Below are 16182 nucleotides of genomic sequence, written 5' to 3'. Positions count from 1 at the left end.
AGAAGAGACAGCCCCCCGCATAAAGGAGAGAGTAGGAGAGTAAACGTGAGAAGTCTCAGAGATAGAGATAAAGATAGTTTTAAGTGGAAGAAAGAGGAAGAAAAGAGAAGGGGGAGGGGGGAAAAAGTCAGTGACTCACCAACTTGCCACCTCCCACAAGTGGCCCAGCTGGTCCCTGAGCAGTGGCTACCTCCCCCAAAAAACCTCTTCCCCCAGTTTTTATTGCTGAACGTGACATTAAATGGCATGGAATATCCCTTTGGTCGGTTTGGATCACCTATCCAGGTTGTGTCCCCTCCTGACTTCTTGCCCACCCCCAGCCTGCTTGCTGGGAGGCAGAGCAGGAAAAAGAGAAAGCCTTGACACTGTGCAAGCACTCTTCAGCAACAGTCAAAACACTGGGGTGTTATCAACAGTTTTAGTCACCAGAACAAAACACAGCACCATATGGCCTGCTATGAAGAAAATTAACTCCATCCCAACCAGACCAGTACATTTGGGTGCATAATTGTCTAAATTGTAAAAAGCCTCCCCCTGCATGCTTGCTGAATCTTTCCTTAGAGGGCAATAAAACCTGTGGATACACATGCAGGATTGGTAGGTGCCCGTTCCTCTTTGTTGTACAAATAGACCCTATTAGGACAGTAAGTAAAATACTTAAATGTGTTCTTATGTATCAGTGTGGAGGATTGCAGTAATTAACATAAGATGTGGCTGTAATTTGAGAAGCTGTACATTATTATATTAATATAAAAAACTATATAATCTCTCATACCCAAAGAATCTTTGATTCCCCTGCAGATATTGACACCAGGCGCAGAGCAGCTTGTGATCTAGTCAGAGGCTTGTGCAAATTTTTTGAAGGACCTGTGACAGGGATTTTTTCTGGATATGTTAATTCTATGCTGCAAGAATATGCAAAGAATCCATCTGTTAACTGGAAGCACAAGGATGCAGCTATTTACCTTGTTACATCTTTGGCATCCAAAGCTCAAACACAGAAGGTACTTTTACATTCTATTCATTTTCATCCATATGCATTCAAATATTATAGTGTACATGAGGACTGCAGTTCATTTTACGCTGCTTCAGAATGGGAATAATTGTATTTGTAGTAGTTTAATGTTGATAAGATTAAAAGTTGTCCATTGTATAAACCTGTCACAGTCGGTAATTTGGTGGTATGTGATCTTCAGATAGGTTAGGCAAAGTCAACAATCCTGTGTGACAATTTGGCAGGTTTTACTAGCATGTGTGTAGTCATAGAAAGAGAGAAAATTAGCTTGGGTCTAGAGGCTCTGAACTTTTAAATGGTACTAAGTCAGAGTTTGTAAACTATGGAAGCTCAAGTTTAACTTCACAGATGAAAATCAGAAGTGTAAAGCAGACTAGAAGGAATTTAAATGACTCTTACAGTTCTTGCCCTTTTGTTTCCCAATATTTCCTGTTATTTGAGTGTTTATGATTTGGAAGTGGCATGTGAATGCTAATGGTGGCTGGAAATGGATCTCATCACTTGTCTGGGAGAAAGAAACTAACAGGCTGGATAGATTGAAAAGCCATACCAGAGCTAAACAGTAGTTGGAAACATTAACATTGTATCGAATGTCCTATGGAACAGATCTTAATATACTAATAAATATTTAAAATGTTATTACAGTTCAAATCTCAGTGGCTTTACAAGACAGATTTGAAGCAAACATAGTAATGTGTTTGTATGGTATCTTTATGCAATTTTGCTGAAGGTTCTCAGTCTTTTCCTGAAACTCTAGTTGTATACTGCTGCACAGCATTTGCTAAAGTGATGCATAATGTGAACCAGAGTCTTCTAGCAATTAGAAAATGGTGAAGTTGTATATCTTTCTGGGCTTTCAGTGGCAAATATGGAATAACATCACTTAGAACACCTGATTGATAAATATCCATCTGAAAATCCTCATTTAAAAATTAGTTGCGTTGTTCATAAGAGAAAACAGTAGTCATTATTTTGCTGCTCTAATTCAGGATTGGAGTTTGAGTCCTAAACCTTTCCTTTTTAAAAGGCCTATCACAAAAAAAGTGTCTGGTTAGTAAGACACTGATATTTTATATCTAAAATTTTGCTTGATTATTACTGCGTTACATGCTATTGTTCCTCAACTCAGGACTGGTAACTTTGAACCTCAGTAGTGCTACAGCTGAAACCTAGACACTAAAAACATTAAGAAAAAGAAATTAGGTGGCTGTGTGTTAAAGATGCAGTTTCCAATCTCATCACATGCATACACACTTTAGATTCCTTTTGTTAAGAGGACATAAAAATGAGTAAGAAAACTAGCTGAATGTTAACATCTAAAGCCAGACTTGCTTTGGTTTTTGTTTTTCTAGCATGGAATAACACAAGCCAATGAACTTGTTAATCTGACGGAATTCTTTGTGAATCACATTCAACCTGACTTAAAGTCTGCTAGTGGTAAGTTGATATTAATTTTGATATGGCATTTTTTGTGATATATCTACAACCTTGACAGTGATCATTGTTTCTTAAGGCTCAAGCACTCCTATATCAGCATAATCTCTGAGACAGAAGACTTAACACCTGGCATGTGGGAAGTAATTCAAATGTGTTTGGCCTGCAGTGAATGAACTTTTTAAACAAAGGTGGATTACCACATGCTGTCTGCAAGGTCAGAGCATGTACAGACACGATTGCTATCAGCTACATGCTTAAACTTGTCCAATCAAAGTAACTTGATTTCTGTATTTGAGACCTTGAGCAAAACTCCTATACTATACAAAACATGAGAAGTTAAAATACTGAAGGCTACATCGTAGCCTCTGTCAGCCCATATTGATGAGATGATGGATGTCTAGATTTAAGCCATATAATTTATTTTATGCTTCAGCAGTATTTCAAACGTAGTGCATTGTCTTGGAATATATAATTGGAGGGTGTTAAAATTAGATAAATTCATGTGAAAAGAGTTGGACTGTACATTAATGGGACTGGGATGTGATTTGTACCTAAAACTGGTATTCTGTCTAACAGTCCCCATACAGAAATGCAGAAACTAAACTAATTGTGTGTATTATTTTTGAGGGGAAAAATCACGACTTAATGTCACCTCTCTATATAGTATCTGTTCAGGAATCACATTATATTAAAAATATCAACAAAATTTGCATATTTTTCTATTGCAGTGAATGAATTCCCTGTGCTAAAAGCAGATGGTATCAAATATATCATGATTTTTAGAAACCAAGTAAGTTTTTCTTTTAGTCTTATGGTAAAAACATATTGTAGTTTGTTACTTTATACTTGCCAAGCCTAATTTATCTTGGCCATATGTTAACTCAACAGGTGTTTGATAGTCATGTATTACACTTCATGCTGAATTTTTAGTTTTGAAAGTAAATTATATTGTTATAAATATCCAAGTAACATGTAGTCTGTATGCTATCCATATGCTGTGGGAGCACTGAACATCTTAGTGTGCTTAGTTCTGTGACACACTCAGACTTTTCCAAGTGAATGTTAGTCCAAATATACTTGATTGCTCGTATCATTGCAGTTATTGTTAGAGTACAGCAACTTTGTCCTTTGCCTTTACTGATTTGTGCGATGCAGTAAGAAAATAAATGATTTTGAAATTTTAGATTACCTTTATTCATCTCTTATGAAATACCTGTGTTTTTTTTAAAAAAAAGAACCCTTGATTTTTATTTTTTTTTAATTGTCTATTAAGACAAAGTAAAACGGAAGAGACATGTATTAGGAATATATGCACTTACTGCCAATCAAATTTAATGGTAATGTTCAGGGAAAGTATACAGGCAATGACAGAAATAAGTATCTCTTGCTTTTCAAGGTGTGATCTAACAACTGGAGGAGCCTTCTAAAATTTCTTCCTTTACCTGACTTTCATTTCATATCTGATGAGCTCAGAGTGGTTATGCTGTAGTGTTGAACCATTTGTATTTTATGTAACATGAGTATAATTTGTTGCTGTATTTTTGTAGGTATCTAAAGAACAACTGTTGGTATCTATTCCTCTCTTAATCAACCATCTTCAAGCAGAAAGTATTGTGGTCCATACTTATGCAGCCCATGCTCTTGAAAGACTTTTTACCATGAGGGGGACAAATAATACTACCCTGTAAGTTTTCAAGCAGAAATAAATTCATTGCTATATAGGTTTGTCCATTAAGGATGAGAAATACCTGTGGGGGTCTTTTCTTTCTTAGTATTACAATACTGTAAAATGCTTGAAGTTTATTAATATCTTTAATCATTAAAGAGCTGTGTTTTACTTAACAGCATTACAGCTGCAGAAATGGTGCCATTTGTAGAAGTGCTATTAACAAACCTTTTTAAAGCACTGACGCTTCCTGGCTCATCTGAGAATGAATACATTATGAAAGGTAAATGCTTTATGAGCTCTGCAATGTAAGAGTAACTTTGTTAAATTGAGTTAAAGGCTTATAGTCACAAGCTACTGAAATGCTATTTGAAAAACCTAATTTATGCAAATGTGCTAGAGGTATATGCAGCCTGCAGTTATTTACCAGGCTGTATTAAGCCATCTTTGACAAAATTTATGGTACCAAAGAGAAACACTAAACATAATGGTATCGTGATAAATTATTTCTCAAATGGTAGTCTCTGTAACCTGGACAGCTTCCTAAGCAGTGTCAGTAGGACATCTGAGTGGGTTACGGCTAATAGTATGCTAAAATTTGAAGCTTATCCAAGATAAATTATGGTTTTTGCAAAGTTGTTTAATCCTCTGTGCTCCATCTATAGAATTGGGATAATGAGGCTTTACTTTATCTTTTGTCATGATTATAGATTGATTGCTCTTGCAGCAGGTGCTCTTTCTTACTGTGCCTAATTCCTTGGGATCTGATTTAATAGTAAAAGGTAAAGGATTTAGGTATATGATGGATGACAGAAGTGTATGTTTGTCTCCAGAAGATAATACTTTCAATTTATTTGCAGCTATCATGAGGAGTTTTTCTCTGCTACAGGAATCCATAATTCCATACATCCCTTCTGTCATCACACAGCTTACACAGAAACTGCTGGCTGTCAGTAAGGTAAAGAAACAGGCTGAGCAAAATGTTCACTTATTTTCTGACTAGAAAAAGTTAAAGAAGCCTTCCAGTGAAGTACTGTCTTTCCTGTAGGACATTCTTCCAAATCATTCCCCCCTGTTCTCATCTGAAATCCAGAAAAAAGCATATGAAATGTTTTTGTAATACTAGTTTATTCTAGTATATATGTTTGCTTGAGCAGAGACCACCATTACAATAACCTGTTATGAGAAAAACTGTTTTATTCTTTGTCCATGAAGGTTCTGAGATAATATTAAATTTAGGCACTGAAATATGGGATTAAATTAAATAAATCAGCCTCCTGTTCTTGGTGGGTAGAAGTCTCTTAGTTTTTTGTTCAGGCTGGGCTAATATTCTTGAACATTAGAGGATGCTTTAGAATACCTTCATCAGCTATCCAGAAACCTTCTACTGTGTATAGTTTAAATTTACCTGCAGAGTATACGAAGTGTTCAATCAAGAATTGAATAGACACTTTCAGGATTGAAAAAGAATTTTCTTCCCTTTTTTGTTTCATGATACTTTAACTGCTTGCTAGTTTATGCAGAGCTTCTGAAAAACACTTGTCTTCAAAATATTTATAAAAACCACCCCTCCTTTATGCTTTAAAGGTTTTTGTTTATCTATGGAATTAATTTTATTAGCATATTAATAAATAAGCCATAATTATGCTTATTCAAAATTGCTGCTTTAGACTTTAGTTGAAATAAAAAAAATATTTTGCTAAATATGTGACTTGGCTGCAAGTTTGGGCTGATTTACCTGTTTATAACTTGTTTTTAGAATCCAAGCAAACCTCACTTTAACCATTACATGTTTGAATCAATATGCTTGTCGATAAGGATAACATGCAAAGCAAACCCTGATGCAGTTGGAAGCTTTGAAGAGGCTTTGTTTATGGTGTTCACTGAGATACTACAGAATGATGTGCAAGGTAAATTAAAATCAGTAAGTGCTTGTGTGCTCTCTATACTATAGTTGGTTGCTGTGATTTACCTCCTGGCAGTTTTTCTGTAACACAGGAAATTCAAGTGAGAACATAGCATGTTCACAGTCCTAATAAACATTTTCAGGAAGTGACTGGCTCTTTCCATGGGTACATCAACTGTATTAACTTATTTTTAAAACAAGCTGTATTTTTTAAGTATCTAACAATCACTACTCCAAAGCCTCTTATTATTCTTAATTATATTGCCTTGTTTCTAGAGGCTTGTTTTCCATGTTCCAAAACATGGAAATAGAAATTGTATGTATACAATGCTTGTAAATGTCTTGATCAATTAAATTTGGGAAGTGATAATATTTCTCCAAGGTTTTATTTGTTGGATTCTTTGTGTTAATATCATAAAATTGTAGTTTCAGTCAGTAGATACGTGGTTCCTAGGAACTGACAGTGACTATATTTGCTGAATTTGTAAATGTCATAATTTCTTTTCCAGAATTCATTCCATATGTGTTTCAAGTGATGTCCCTACTTCTAGAAATGCATAAAAATGAAATCCCATCATCCTATATGGCATTGTTTCCGCATCTACTTCAGCCAGTATTATGGGAAAGGACAGGAAACATTCCTCCTTTGGTCCGACTTCTGCAGGCTTATTTAGAGCGGGGTGCCAATACAATAGCAAGTGCTGCTGCTGACAAAATTGTAAGTTGGATTGATTTAGTCACAGTGTATGCCTCTAGACATGTTGATTTAAGCTCAAAAATTATGAGGAACTTTTTCCTTTAGCGAATAGCTGAATTTGTGCAGATTTTTTGCTTGTACTTAAAATTAATGGTGCTTATGTAGAAAGACAAAAAATAATATGAATGCAGACTTTTTGGACGAATTTTCATTATGTGGATACAATAAATGCTTTTGTCAATGATGATGTAAAATTCCTGCACTTAGTTTTTGCAAGCAGGTAAGTTTCCACAATTTTCCTGTCTCATTTGTGTCATGTTGAACACTGTGGATCGGGAAAACTCTCAGAGGTTCTGTTCAGAACAGTCTTGAGAAGAGTGAGTGAGGAGGAAGCAAAATGTTGGGAGAACAGAGGATTAGTGAATTCAGTGGGAGATTTATTCTGCATACTTAACTTCTGTTATTTCTGCTGCATGATCTGTTATAGTCAGACTTGATTAGACAATGCCATTGATGACGCAGACATGCATGTTCAAATTGGCTTTGGTGTTCATTTCATCAAGGTTAATCTTAATGCTCAAAGGAACATCACTTGATCCTGACAGAAATCTGTCTTCCTTGTCCTTAACTGCAGAAAAGGAATCCTGGTTTCAGTTATGACAGCTTTTACCTTAGTGTGTGCCTTAGATGGTAAGGGCCAACTTTTTGGTAGATCACATATGACAAACTGTTATACAGAGTTTTATATTTGCTTTGCTTACAGCCTGGATTGTTAGGTGTGTTCCAGAAGTTGATTGCCTCTAAAGCTAATGACCATCAAGGATTCTATCTTCTAAACAGTATTATAGAGCATATGCCTCCGTGAGTATGAGTTGAAATTACATTCAGAATTAATTTCTGTAGACTTTAATGTTTGCTTTGTTTGTACACTTCATAGTTAATGTTTAACAACTGAGAAAGTCACATTTATTCAGATTTGAACAATACACACATGTTTTTGTGAAGTGACACTATTAAAATCTTAGCATGAATTGAATAACTATTCTTTTAAATTTCCAGTGAATCAGTTGACCAGTACAGGAAACAGATCTTCATTCTACTATTCCAAAGACTTCAAAATTCCAAAACAACAAAATTTATTAAAAGTAAGTTCCTTGCTATATGAAAAGCTTCAGTGCAAGTAATGCCAACAGTTTAGAACATGCAGCTGTACTGAAGAAGTGTCCTATCATTTCCTGTGATTATGTGGGTGAAGGGACATCAATGACTTGCTTCAAATTATTTGGGTAATCAAGGGTGGCATATAGGGCAGTTGCCGTAACAGGTGACACCTAGTTTGTGAAAACTGAAGGAATGGAACTAAAATAAGGGAAGAGACTTGTGTATTCCTCTTAATTTCTTATCGTGTGGGATATTGTTAATTATCTGAAAGTGTATTCATTTAATCTTCAACTAATACTAGCAAACTTTCTCTCTCACACAACACAGTAATACTGATCACACTTCCTTTTGTTCCATATAGTTGTGTTATTACTGTTAAATCTTCCATGCATTTGTGTCATTTTGTCTTAGTATGACTTAAGTTACTGATATCATTTAATGTTAAACTAGCAAAGCTGTGACATTACTGAAATACAGATTCTGGTTATTCCTGCTGTAACAGGAAGATTATTGTGATATTGATTAAATTATTTTAATGATAGTAACATTATACAAATTATGCAATGCCTATTACTTAATCCTGTCAAATCTGGTTAATGCCATCTGATAGGAGCAAGAGTGATAGGATTGCTTATAGTGGTTTTTCACAAACAAAATCTAGGTGGTGCTTTTAATGCAGTCCATCTTTGCTCTGGTACAAAGGCCATGCAAAGGGATATACAACTGATCTGAAAAACTGCATAGCATGAAGTTTTAGTTAAAAGCATTGAAGAGTTCTTTTGGTCTGTGGTCTGAAAAATTTGCAAATGGCTTTTCTAGTGCTTTGTAACTGCTATAAGTGGAAAAAGGACTGAATCTTGTCTTGGTTGCCTTACCACCATGTTTTAGTGTGGTGCAGTATGTGAAAACATCAGCAGTTTTTAGACAAACTTCAGGGTAGCAACTTCACTAAAACTGAACATTGTGCCATTTTTATCCCCTTGAAAAACAAAAGAATAGCTTTAAAGTCAACAGCAAAATACATTCTAATGAGTTTTAATTTGACCTTTTTCTGGTTACAGGTTTCCTAGTCTTCATTAACTTGTACTGCATAAAATATGGGGCATTAGCTCTGCAGGAAATATTTGACAGCATACAGCCAAAGTTAGTATGATTTTATTTATTTATTTAAGACTGCTGTGTAATTTTTCTCTTTAAAAGCAGGAAATAGTTATCTCCTCTAGCTAAAATTGGAAACTGCTTTTGTCACTGATTTGACTAGCTAAATGTTTCTTCTAATGTGGTTGATTTATTTGACTAGCCATTTTTCTTGTTCTGATTTGCTGCCCACAGTTCCTCATTGATAGTTCAATATATTCATCTCCTAAGCAGATCATAAAAATGAAAGAGGGGAAGAGTGATGTTTTTATGCCTTTTTGGTTTTGAAAAGTTTGTATGCTTAAATTTCTACCAGGCATCCACTGTGACAGGGCAGCATCTTAACAAATTATCTGATTTTCTCTTTCTCCTAGTGATTCATATTTTTTCTGTTTCCTTTTATCACTATAAGGCTTTCTAATACTTTTTCTTTTAATGTCATAATAGGATGTTTGGAATGGTTTTGGAGAAAATTATAATTCCTGAAATCCAGAAGGTGTCAGGACAAGTTGAAAAGAAAATCTGTGCTGTTGGTATTACAAAAATACTAACAGAATGTCCTCCTATGATGGACACTGAGTACACCAAGCTGTGGTATGTAGTGCACTTGTTCAAGTTCTGTTAGTGAGGCTATTTGATTTTTTGAAAATGAACTATCATCAGAATACATTCTTCAAATAAACTTAATTGTGATTTCTTCATACCTGCTATTATTATGAGGCAGAGTTTCAGGCTTTTCATACCACTTTCTTTTCTCAGCAAATAAAACTGTATTTTCAAAGCAGATACCAGAACTGGTTTGAAATTTTTGTGATGGAGATAGCACTGATGGAGCTAGCTAGGACTGCATTTAAGAAAATACACTGCTTGCTTTTAGCTTTCAGTACCAGTTTTGACTTATAACTGTTGTACTAGTCAGGAGACCTGAGCTAGTCTACATAAAACCTGTCAGAGACTGTAAGATCTTAGCTTGACAGTAGAATTTTGAGGAAAGCTATCTGGGAAGATTGTAAGCCAGTCTAGCAGTCTAGGTGTCAGATAGCCTGAACTCAATGACAATAACGGGATCTCTGAACTAGAACTTTTTTTTAATATACTTAGAGAATAGGTGTAGTCTGGAAAACAATTGCTTTCCTTAGGTATGTTTCATGACAATTTGACCTGATAAAAAATAAATACATTGTTCATGCTTTTAATATGACCACCTACATTATGCCTCTAAAATGCACAGATCCGCAATTCTTCAAGTCCAACTTAGATTGGGTACTTATAATTTCAGTAGCTAAGCAAGTACCTGCAAGGGCGTATTTGTAAAGGGTTCCAAGTAATTTGAACATTTTTGTGAAATACACCCTGTCTTACCATATTTTAAGTACTCCAACTTTATCCTTCCCTCTTTACATACAGGACTCCTTTGCTGCAGGCCCTCATTGGCCTCTTTGAACTGCCTGAGGATGACACTATCCCTGATGAAGAACATTTCATTGACATAGAAGATACTCCAGGATATCAGACTGCATTCTCTCAGCTAGCCTTTGCAGGGAAAAAAGAACACGATCCTGTAGGTCAAATGGTGAACAATCCTAGAATCCATCTGGCACAGTCTCTTCACAAACTGTCTACAGCATGCCCAGGCAGGGTAGGTGACTTTGATATATAGCATGCTAATGCTAAATTCTGCAGCGAAGTTCTTTTTGGATAATGAGTCTCTTTTGCTAAGAATGCAAGGTATTGCTCTCTTTTATTCTTTAATGGAATAGAGCTTTTGTAAGTCCTTTTTTTTCCTGGTAACCTTGAGAAAGGCCATATTTTCACATTACTTAATTTAGCAGTAAGCTTAACTATGCCATTTCTTAAATGAATACCCACTTGTTTGTAGATAACTAATAGTTATCTCCATCTCAGCTGTACATACACAGGAAATTTCAGGCGACTCATGTTAAAATTAAGTTTACAGTTAACTATTTTAAACTGTAGCATCTTTGTTTTGTTCAAGATTTTGGTAAGTAAAGATTGCCTGAGAGATCTATGTTTGCTGCATACAATATCTGCTTTAATAACTGAAGGTTTTCTCTACTCTTTTTTTCATACTTGTTTCAGATAAGTAGTATATAAAACTGTCAGCATCAGGAATTGTAATTCCAGCAACTGCTTTCACAATGAAAAACTGCTGCTCTCAGGATGTTGTTTGACTTTGTGCCATATGTTGACACAGTGATTAACAGCTATAGCAGCAGTTTAATGTATACACACATTGACACTTCTGCTCTATCGTATGTTTTAAGGTTCCATCAATGCTGAGTACTAGTCTGAATGCAGAAGCGTTGCAGTATCTCCAAGGATACCTCCAAGCTGCAAGTGTGACACTGCTCTGAATTGCATATATTCCACAAGCAAGATCAAAAGCGGTTTTGTTATACAGAATGTTGACACTGACTTTTTTTTATAGCAGAGCTCAGACAAAATGAAAAATGCTACATGAAAATGTTTTGCAGAATCCATCTTGTAAATGATAAATGTGGCTTTAACCAGAAACTGAAAGAATTTGGTGGTTTGTGTACTCATAGATAAAAGGTGGCTAACTTCCATTCCCAGTTTAATTTCAGAGGGAATAGTCATAGCTGTTATGGGATTTATTTGAAATCTGCATCTGCAGTGTTTGGATAACATTTTTGAAATGTATGGAGAGCACTGGCTGTAGAAACTCACTTCGGTCACTAAAATTCCTTTTCATTTTGATGTTGTCCTTTGTATTTCTTTTGTCTTTCCTTAAACTTTATCTAAATTGTGAATAAATAAGAAGTACTTGTTTAAAATGCCTGTCACTGTGCGCTTACTGTTTTAGAAGAATGTAGTTGGTTTAAAAGAAGAAAATGTTTTAAACTTAGGATAGTATATAAAATAGTGGGACTGTGAGAATTTTTCTTTATCTTAAGTAATAATTTTAATACATTGTAGAATCATACTGAGCAAATCTAAAACCTTGGCAGAAGATCCAAAGCTATTATCACTCTTGATACTTATCAACAGGTGCACCCCCTCTCTTTGAACAAGACATATCAGTATAGTGCAGCAAAAGCAAGTAATATACCCTCTTAGAGTGGGTATCGGTCTCCAAGCGGATTTTTAGTGATGTATTAAAACTGAAGCGGTGATCTTAGCATTAAACTTAACTTGGATGTTCTCCCTGTCTCCTCATAAATATACTGATTAGGTTTGGTAGCCTTGAATTCTAAATGCATCAGTTTATCTCATAGTTACGGCTGTTTAAGTGACTAGTTAAATTCCTGAGCTTCACTGTGTTCTCATGGCCGGGGCAACAGATTGCTAGACCATAGGCTTTTAGAGCACTGGTACTGCAGGGATATAAATAAATCTAATTACAGAGACTGAAAAACTCCTGAATAAGAGTGAAGTCTCAGACTTATGTGATACTAAGTAATGTCATATATGAGAGGGGGTTTTTTTCAGTTCTCCACAGAAATTCTGCAGATGACTTGAATCAGGACTGATTTTTTTGTAGTTGGAATGCCTGTTGAAGCTGGGCCTTGTATCAAGAAAGGTACTGAATTTACTGAGGGTGACACAGGGCGGAATCAGCTGTCTTTCAGTTCTTCCTTAGTATCTGTGGCTGCCATGTGAGAGTGCATGCTGGCCATATCTCTTAATATATAAATAAATTAGTTGCTTGTTAGACAATGGATTTAACTACTAAGTGCCTAAAACTGTATTAAATAAGTCAGCATCAACAGGTTTTCTTGAATCTGGTCTGTTGTGCAGTTTCAGACCCTTTTTGTTCATAGGTATGAAGTGAAAGCAATTCTCAAGAGTAAAATAATAAAGTGGTGATCATGAAAAGTATCTGCCTTAATGCTGATGAGAGAGACTGTGATGTGTGTTAGAAGTTTGCTGAAGCGCCTTGCAGAATGAATTTCAATAGACAGGCTGAAACCACATGGGAAATGTGTGACATTTGCAAGGAACTGAATGCCTACCTCGAATGTCAATGTTAATTGAGCTGTGGTCATTCAAAACCTGTAAGCCAAAAGGATACTCAGAACCCTGTCTGCTCTGCAGCTTTGTCTTTTTCCTTGGATAATAGGGAGAACAATTCTACAGGGAACTTGCAGACTTTTTTTCCTGTCAGCCTCAGAGAACCAAGATTAAATTGGTACTGGTGGTCATGTACCAGTAATTTGACATGCTACCTTTGCATCTATTCCAGTAGACAGCCTATTGTGCATGTATGCTAAGTAACCTTCTGCTGAAATGGGCTTCTTCAGCACTATGAAATATTAAGGGGCTCATATTAGACCATCTTAGTTCTGCTGTTCTAAGCAAGATTTCTTTACCGGACAGGTTGCCGAGATATGTAAGTGAACAGATGTTTCTTATCTTACTAGTATCAACTTAGATGGAACTGGACAGGATTTACAGCAACAAGCCAGAACCTTTTTGAGAGGTAGCCAAAGAAAAAGAGGCAGGCTCTTCTGAATGGAAAATTATCAGTGAATCTTGATGTTTGCTATCTTGCACTTCCTGCAATGTGTGACTTTTTGTTGTTGGACAGACATTCTGTGTGAATAAGTGCCTACGTGACTTCAGATCAACAAATACTAGTGGCATACTTGTCCTTTAGCTCACTGAAGAGTTGAGTAACTTAGATTTTGTAGACATGGCTGTGGCACTGTTTGTGACGTTATTTAGTCCTGACATATTCTGCAGATTTCATAAGGCATGCAAGTGTTTATAATAGAGCACTTACCCTTTCAGGGAAATGAACTTTTCAAGTGTAGTACAGGGAAGCAGATGCATCTCTGCTTCACAGTACAGGCAAATGTTATTGGCAGTGCCCTCGCCTTCATTTAGGTAGAGACCTTTTTGCTGCTTCTGACACCTCCCATTCTCAAGGTTCAGAAGACAACAAAATGTTCCAACTATATTTATCTGTTGGTTTTAGTGGAAACCAATGTAAGCAGTGTTGTGACTTTTTTTTTTTGCAAGATTGTTGAAATTCCCTAGACCACCCTTGGGTGTATTCGTTGTTAAACTGGCAAATACTGGCTTCTTTAGAAAGCTCAGCCTGGAGACACCTGGTGTCAATGGATCTTCTGAGGACTTGGGAGCATCTAATTCATTGTTAGACAATTAACTCCTGCCCATCACCTGAGATATTCTGAAACACTTCTGAAATATGTAGCCAATTCTCCTTTGCAGCTGGTAATGGCAGGATTATTCAAGGGTAAAAAAGATTACTTGCTCTTATTTTGAGTATGAAATGGATAAAGGATACCCAATTTTGGGATCTTTTGACACCATGGAATTCTAATCTGCTGTCATTTGTTGGAGCCTACTGAGTGACTTGTGGTTGTCAGCTTCTGAGGTTTTTGTAGCAGAAGAAATAATTTATTGGTTTAAGAAAAAAAACAAAACAGAACCCACCACCACCCTCAAGACCAGCACATATTTTTGTTTTCTTAGGCTGAAAATGGGCCGCAATACTACCAGCATTCCTGCCACGTCGGCGGTACACATGAACACGAAATTCTGTTACTCTATTTCTTTATATAAATATGTGCTAAGAGTCATGCTGTCAGTGAGCCAGACGTTTCATTCTAAAAATTCTCTGATGAGGCCAGAGCACATCCTTTCAGCTGACTTCTGCTTTCAGAAAACTTGGTTTTCTTTAGGCTCTCAGTAGCTTGCTTGAATGTGCCTTCCACCAGGCTCTACTTCTTCGATTGTTGCATGTACTTCTGTACTCATTCCACAACCTTTCCACAAGAACAGCCTTCCTGAGAACTGTAATACTGTCAAGAAGGGATAGGCTGGACTCAAGCTGTGAGAGCATGTCTTTGTACTGTCACCAGCACGAGTTAGCCATACGGCATTGTGTGAGATTCTGGCTCAAAGGTGGTCACAGCAATCTGTCTGTTTACAGTTCTTTACCCTTCTCTGAAGTTCACTCCTTCTTGTACAGAAAAAGTTTATCATCCAGTCAGTGAGCTTCCCTTGATCAGTCCCAAGACTATATGCTTCAAGCTGTCAAAAATGCTGCTAAAATCCTGATGAATCACTTTGAAAACATGTTGACAAAACTTTGGAGGAAGTCTGCAGTGCAGCACTAATGAAAACTGCTCAGCGTTGGCAGTAGGGAGATGCAGGCATCCAGCTCTATTTGGTGGAGTAAATCTCACCTGACAGAGCTGCCTCTGCCAGGCTGCACTCAGGGGCTCATGGCAGGTTGGTTTGGATACAGCTATAGGCTGTGCTCCAAAATGGCTGGGCACTTTACTTGTACCAAAGCTCCCCACTGTCAAACCTTGATTTTTGTCTTAAAACAGCTTAATACTTTCCTAATAGAAACAATAGTATTTCTCAATACCTGTTACCTGTTCTGTGGATTCCATCAACAAAAAAAAAAAGCTGAGAGAAGAGTCATGCATGTTCTTTTAGCCCCCAGCAGAAGTATTGTGTTTTCTCCTGGTTTATGCACTTGCTTTTAAAATTGTGTAGTTGTTAACTGACAAAGATACACTCTAGGCATGACTTCTCTGTGAAAATTTAAACCTATCTATAAATCTACCCAGCCATCAGAAAGTTGGATAAATGCTTTATTTTCCCTTAGCTTTCTACCCTTACTTATTTAAATGAATTGCCTTTAATATAATTTAGAGTAAATTTGAGGTGTTCATGGGGAATATGGGCTATAATAATAGGTACTAGTTTAGTATATGAAAAGCTCAATGACTTCTGTTGACAGCTAGTTGCAGAGTGACTATAGGCTTAAAATATTTTCTCTCAACAAGCTTCTAATTCATGCAGTCAAATCTTATGCTGGACTTACTGTATTGTATTCAAGATGAGAATAGAAGAAAATACTTTAATAATTAAGTAATACATCTTAATAGAAAGTAAAAGATACTTTCTTACAGGTGAATAACATGTCAAAAAAGTAGAATAAAAGGGGTTTAGTGTGGCTAGCTCATATATTTAGCTTCCTAGTAAAAAGTTTTCTTTTTCAAAAGATGTGAAGAGAAATTCATATGCTGTGCCTGATATAAGGATATTTTGAAGTAAGTATTTAACAGAGAAAATATATTAATAACAAATATCAGATTTCTATATGAACATCTGAAAATAATTGCAGCACTGTTTCCTTC

At 36.1% G+C, this 16182-nt stretch overlaps 1 protein-coding gene across 1 annotated transcript in view; it reads left to right on the top strand.

The window, feature by feature from the left end:
- Positions 1-15470, top strand: part of CSE1L (chromosome segregation 1 like) — a 28016-nt gene extending 12546 nt beyond the window's left edge. The window contains exons 12-25 of the mRNA XM_026862074.1: positions 802-1004; positions 2368-2452; positions 3181-3242; positions 4000-4136; positions 4298-4401; positions 4979-5076; positions 5878-6028; positions 6534-6742; positions 7485-7582; positions 7781-7866; positions 8944-9025; positions 9467-9613; positions 10427-10658; positions 11305-15470. Coding sequence (XP_026717875.1) covers positions 802-1004; positions 2368-2452; positions 3181-3242; positions 4000-4136; positions 4298-4401; positions 4979-5076; positions 5878-6028; positions 6534-6742; positions 7485-7582; positions 7781-7866; positions 8944-9025; positions 9467-9613; positions 10427-10658; positions 11305-11394 — 1784 coding nt within the window. The 3' untranslated portion in view covers positions 11395-15470. The remainder of the gene's footprint in view (positions 1-801; positions 1005-2367; positions 2453-3180; positions 3243-3999; positions 4137-4297; positions 4402-4978; positions 5077-5877; positions 6029-6533; positions 6743-7484; positions 7583-7780; positions 7867-8943; positions 9026-9466; positions 9614-10426; positions 10659-11304) is intronic.
- Positions 15471-16182: the final 712 nt, after the last annotated feature.

The sequence above is a fragment of the Athene cunicularia genome (assembly GCF_003259725.1).
Source record: "Athene cunicularia isolate RWA chromosome 20 unlocalized genomic scaffold, athCun1 chr20_part1, whole genome shotgun sequence".
Lineage (NCBI taxonomy): Eukaryota > Metazoa > Chordata > Aves > Strigiformes > Strigidae > Athene > Athene cunicularia.
The sequence above is the reverse complement of the archived record's forward strand: the minus strand, read 5'-3'. Positions and strand labels throughout refer to the sequence as shown.